This window comes from Vulpes vulpes, chromosome 5 (genome assembly GCF_048418805.1).
Source record: "Vulpes vulpes isolate BD-2025 chromosome 5, VulVul3, whole genome shotgun sequence".
Taxonomy (NCBI): Eukaryota; Metazoa; Chordata; class Mammalia; order Carnivora; family Canidae; genus Vulpes; species Vulpes vulpes.
This window is the reverse complement of record NC_132784.1, coordinates 74,953,283-74,959,787: the sequence shown is the minus strand read 5'-3', so window position 1 is coordinate 74,959,787 and position 6,505 is coordinate 74,953,283. Positions and strand designations below refer to the sequence as shown.

Sequence of the window (6,505 nt, the reverse complement as noted above, 5' to 3'; positions counted from 1 at the left end):
AACCTTAGTAAAATTTGCATTTAAAACACACAAAAATACAGAAATCTATATCTTTAAAACTTCTTGACATCCAAGGATAGGCAATGGGATACACTACAGAAGGGTACACACCGGTAGATGTAATTTATCCATAGCACCTAACACTTGGATTACATTTTGGTTTACAGTTATTTATTTATTAAGTTAATTAATACTGCGGTATGTCATATATATAACAATGCTGATAGTGAGCCCCAAACAACAGTCACAATTGCTTTATTGCAACTCAGCTGAGGCCCTAAATATAAAAGAAACTGTGGAATGCATATAAAGTGCTTATAGTAATGGAGGACACATAATAAGTGCTTAATCAATGGAATCCACTATTGTTAGATTAAAGGATGGGTATCAGTCCACTTCCACTGGCCATAAAAACAGAAGAATCCATTCTAAAAAGCTGTCTCCCAGAACATAAAGACTCCTAACTCTGGGAAACGAACTAGGGGTGGTGGAAGGGGAGGAGGGCAGGGGGTGGGGGGAATGGGTGACAGGCACTGAGGGGTACACTTGACGGGATGAGCATTGGGTGTTTTTCTGTATGTTGGTAAATTGAACACCAATAAAAATTAATTTATTAAAAAATAAAAATAAAAAATAAAATAAAAACACTTCAGCTGCCACCAAAAAAAAATTAAATTAAATTAAAAAATAAAATAAAAAGCTGTCTCCCAAGTGGGCCCCATACTTGGCCAATGCAGTGGGGAAAGTTACTTTATCTCTGGCAAGAACTTTCAACAGGGGAAGCAACTTGAAGGCTCATAGGAGCTCATTACATAAGCCAGTGACGCAAAACACAGTATCCTCTGGGTATCAGGGTGCCCTTCTTTGTCCTTCTCAAGCCATAGAGTTTGGATTTGAAAGAACCTCTGACTCAACATACACTAAGCTGGAAGACAGCTCTGAATCTCAGGGAAAGAGTAAGTGAACCTTCAGGATGGTCTCCAGAGTCACATATTTCTATCATACTTACCTTCTGTCTTTGCCGTTTATGGAATATCTGCCAAAACCTTGATGTAAACTTAGGTTTGCTTCAGCCTCCAAAACAAATAACTTTGCTTTATGACCCAGGCAGCAATTCTAAGGAATAAATGGGGAACCAACTATTTTTTTAAAAAACATACATGCATTGACTACAGAAATCTAAGACATTGGAATTAGGAATGGTGTTTGAAGGGGTTATTACTGAGTAGAGGATTCATAGGACCCAGAAGTAGGAAATGACGGGAAGGAAGAACTTCATACCCTCCAGGTAAGTAAAATCCCTTTTATCACCTTTCTTCTTTACTTTGTATTTCCCTTATCTATGATGTGCAGATTAGAATAGCTAACATTTCTTCTGGATCAGACACTATGCTTAAGCTATATATGCATTTGCTATTTTAATTCTCACACCAATTCTATGAGGCAGAAACTATTTATCCCTCTTTTACAGATGAGGACAATGATTAAATAGCTAAACTTACTTGGTAACTGGCACCAGTGTGCCTGGGGGTTGAAAAATAAGCTCCATGTGATAGGAGTTTGTGCTTTTAACCAGTATTTTATGCTAGACAATAGGTAGTCTGAAGCCAGACCATCTAGAAGGATTTATAAACTAGTAACTTGTCTCCTTTCTCCCTCTTTCTCTCCTTCCTACAAAGTTTACTGAATACCTAACATATATGCCCAGCCCAAGGTCAAGTCTTAAGGAATAGTCTCTGCATTTAAGTGAAACACAATATATTGAGGGAGTCACACAAGTAATCTAAAAGCCAGAGATTTTAAATATTATGATAGAAGTAAACAGAGGACATCTAAAAAGGTCAGGAAATGCCTCTACTGTGGACTTTTAGAAAGCCACCTCTTTCAAGAAATGTCTGTGAACAAATTTTTTCAGTGAGTTGGTATATAATCATTCATTGAAATTTAGCATTTGGTTAAGCCTAAACCCTCATCAATTAGATTTTGCATCCATCCTTGTCCTACTACAGGTTAAAAGATACTAACGTATTCCAGTTTGTGGATTAATCCATGTCTAGGCCCAACGCCACATAGCAGGGTGACAGTGTGGGAGGGACAGTGAGACAAAGGATCCTACTGAGTCCCAGACTCTGGCAAGAGAAATGGTAGAGTTTGAATATGTTTTTCCACAATCTGCTCCATTTTCTGAGCTTGTGCCTAGCCTATAGCAGAAACTACTATTTAGTAATAAGGCCAATGGGTCTTCCAGGAACACAGACATCAGGACTCCACTAACTTACTGGTGTCTATTTTGTTTGGGGTTAATTAAAATAGAAATTCATATCCCAGAAATATTAAAATAATGAAGAAGATCCCAAAGCTATGATCAATATTTCTTAAATAAATTACAATGGAAATCACAATTTTATGATATAAAGTAGTGCAGGCTAAGAGAATGTATCAAGGTTGAATCTATGTTTCATCAATGACTAGCTACACAACTATAGATAAAGGTAGTTTGCCTGTCTGAGTTTTATTCTTTATGTGAATAATGAGAATAATTCTACATGCTTCATATAATTACAAGAAACAAATTAGTATGATTAAGCATTTAGACCTGAGCCTAATCCCCAGTACAACAGTGTGTGATAGAAACATTATATAAGCCACACTATCATTTTAAATGTTTTGGTAGCCACATAAAAGAGCAAAACAAATAGGTGGAGCTAATTTTAATAATATTTAATATTTTATTTAACCAAATATATCCAAAATTTTATTATATCAAAATATTTACATTGCTTTAGTTTTTTTAAATTTACATTTAAATAAAATTGAGACTTCAGTTTCTTAGTCCCACTACCCACATTTCAAGGGCACAATAACCACAGTGAACTACCCTAGAATATGGAGCAGACATTGTAAGCACTCAACTAAGCACTGTAAGGAGAGATGGGAACAAAATATGGCTCCAGCAAACCAGGAATGGGTTGATAACAAGAAACTCCTAGTAATTTTGTTAGATGTGACCACGCTTTTTGTTCATATAAAAAAAATTCCCAGAAATACTGAATGAAGCCTGAGGGGTTGAAATGGCATAGTGACTGGGAATTGCATTAAAATACTCTGGCAAAAAAAAAAAAAAAGAAAGAAAGAAAAGTGATGGATGACACAAAGTGATTTACTACACAAATGTAGTAAAACATTGATAATTTTTAATCTGAGTAATCAATATATGAGAGCTTATACTACTATCATCTCCATTTTTGTATATGTTTGAAGTTTTTTGCTATAAAATGTGTTAAGTGCAGTAATCTAGTTGGAAAATGAAAGGGCATAGTTCAGTGGGTCCTTACCATATGCTGGGCTAGGTTTGGTATATAAAATAACCCTTTGAAGTAGTCAGTAGTGTTTCCATTTGAAGGATAAAGAAATAGAGATTTAAATGAATTGTCAAACTAATGAAAGTAGTATTTGTATTCAGGCAATATAAAAATAAAGATACACACTGTCTCCCACCTTCACACATCGTTTGGTTCAAAAGAATATACAAGCAATGAAACAAAGAAATTACATTCAATAACAATGAGTCACTGTATTGAAATGGTCATCCCAAAGTCCATGACATAAAGCTAAAGTGGAGGAGACCTGTTGTTCATGTAGACCCTAGTGCTCAGTTTATCAATGGCCAGAGAAACTGGGTCTCTATCAATGTAAATAACTTGCCCCAGAACTCACAGGTGGTCATTGTTAATATTTAAAAGATCTAAACCGGGATGCGTGGGTGGCTCAGCAGTTGAGTGTCTGCCTTTGGCTCAGGGTGTGATCCCAGAGTTCCGGAATCGAGTCCCACATCGGGCTACCTGCATGGAGCCTGCTTCTCCCTCTACCTAAGTCTCTGCCTCTCTCTCTGTGTCTCTCATGAATAAATAAAGTCTTTTTAAAAAATAAAAATAAAAGATCTAAACCTACTCAAGACTTATTTTCTCCACATACTTTATAACAACTAATGTCAACTAGCATCTGAAGTCTTAAGCATCTTGCAGATGGTAGTCCCTTTTTATGAAGCCTCTATGCATGTTTCCCAACTTTTAGACATATAAGAAGGGACAAAGAGTGAAGTCCTGGAATAATCTAAAATATGACAAAGCCAGTCAGGCTGTCAGGAATTTGGGAGGCCAATGGGTCTCATAAAAAGGCTAGTTACATCCTAGGTTTGACTCAAAGTGCACATTTTAAGACTTACATACTTATGACCACAAATATGTGTGTATGGATGTGTGTGTGCTTCCTTTTGTAGATTACATACATCAACCGGAAAATGGATGAAAAGCATCTTCAAGTAAAGAGACTAGAGATTACCACTTGGAACCTTGATTTAACAGATTTAATTTAAATTCTGGAGCAATGATGATTCAGACACCTGATACTTAAGAAGAGAGCCTAGACTGCATTCCTAAAACTGGTTAAAGCCTATCAGACCTTTTTTTCCCTTTCTCTCTCTCTCTCTCTCTCTCTCTCTCTCTCTCCCCCCTCTCCCCTCACTCACTCCCCCATCTCTGGTAATTTTAAGAAATAGACTTTTCCCAAACCAATACCTTAAGTGAGACATTTTGAGAATAATTTTTTTAAATAACAATGTTATGGTACCATGTTCCCAAATCTAATTTTCCTTCCATTTTCTTCCTATAGATAATGTTACACTGTATTTACTCTTGTGAACTTCCCAGGTTCCATGGAAAATAATGTTACTGAGTTTATCTTCATGGGTCTTTCCCAAAATGAGAAAGTGCAACAACTATGCTTCTTTTTGTTCTTATTCTTTTATATGATACTCATGACTGGAAATTTTCTCATTATAATGACTATTCAAAGGAGTCCAAATCTCAACTCACCCATGTACTTTTTCCTTAGCTTCTTATCGTTTGTGGACATCTGCTATTCCTCTGTTACAGCCCCCAAGCTGATTATTGATTCCCAAGCCAAAGTCAAGAGCATCTCTTTTGTTGGTTGTATAGCCCAGCTCTTTTTCTGCCATCTATTTGGCTGCACAGAGATCTTCATTCTCACAGTGATGGCCTATGACAGGTATGTGGCTATCTGTAAGCCTCTACGCTACATGACCATCATGGACCGGAAGGTCTGCTCCATACTGGTGGCAACCTGTTGGTTAGGAGGGTTTGTGCATTCCTTTATCCAGACCATCCTCACTGTACAACTGCCTTTTTGTGGCCCTAACCTAATTGACCACTACTTCTGTGATGTCCACCCTTTACTGAAGCTGGCTTGCACAGACACAAAAGTTGTGGGACTCATTGTGATAGCAAACAGTGGTATGATTTCACTGAGCTGTTTTGTCATTCTTGTTGGCTCTTACATTGTCATCTTGCTTTCCTTTAAGACCCGTTCATCAGAAGGGAGGCGTAAGGCCCTGTCCACATGTGCTTCTCACATCATAGTGGTGATCTTGTTTTTTGTCCCCTGCCTCTTCATCTACCTAAGGCCTTCCACCACTTTTACTGAGGACAAGATGGTGGCTGTGTTTTATACCATCATCACACCCATGTTAAACCCTCTGATCTATACCCTGAGAAACATGGAAGTGAAAAATGCCATGAAGAGACTGTGGATGGAGAAGTTGGTGGTCAGAAATAAGAGAGGCTCTGGTGTAAACCTCAGTGGGATTGGTATAGCATCAGTTGTACCAGTTTCCAAAAGGATTGCTGGGAACAAGTCAGTAATCATCCCTTAAGCCTTATCCCATGAGAAACATTACAATATAGCATAGTCTTGGACTTGAAGTGTAAAGACTTAGTTTGAAGGGCCTATTACACCAGTTACTAATAGTTTGGCTTTAGGCAAAGAGATAGTCTCATTGCCCTGAGTGGATTAAATGTTTGGGCAGAAGGCATGAACAGACATTTCTCCAAAGAAGACATACAAACAGCTAACAGACAGATGAAAAAATGCTCAGTATCACTCAATATCAAGGAAATATAAACCAAAACCACAATGAAATACCACCTCACACTGGTCAGAATGGCTCAAATTAACAACTCAGGAAACAACAGATGTTGGTGAGGATGTGGAGAAAGGAGAACCCTTTTAAACTGTTGGTAGAAATACAAACTGGTGCAGACACTCTGGAAAACAGTATGGAGCTTCCTCAAAAAAGTTAAAAATAGAGCTACCGTATGACCCAGCAACTGCACTATTGGGTATTTATCAAAAGGATACAAACATAGTGATTCAAAGGGGTGCATGCACCCCAATATTTATAGCAGCAGTATCCGCAATAGCCAAACTGTAGAAAGAGCCCAGATGTCCATCAACAGATGAATGGATAAAAAGAATGTGGTAAAGAAATGGAGTTAAGTGATTTATCCGATAAAGAGTTCAAAATAATGCTTATAAATATGCTTACCAATATTAGGAGAACCATAAATGAACACAGTGAAAGTTCAACAAAAAAGAAAGTACTAAAGAGAAATTATAGAGCTAAAGAATACAAAAACTAAACTGAAAA

General features: G+C 37.3%; 1 protein-coding gene across 1 annotated transcript; it reads left to right on the top strand.

Moving 5' to 3' along the window:
* The first annotated feature begins 4,714 nt into the window (after window positions 1-4,714).
* LOC112923984 (olfactory receptor 4S2-like) lies at window positions 4,715-5,731 on the top strand. Its single transcript, XM_026003909.1, has one exon. The coding sequence runs from the start codon at window positions 4,715-4,717 to the stop codon at window positions 5,729-5,731; it is 1,017 nt and encodes a 338-aa protein (XP_025859694.1).
* Window positions 5,732-6,505: the final 774 nt, after the last annotated feature.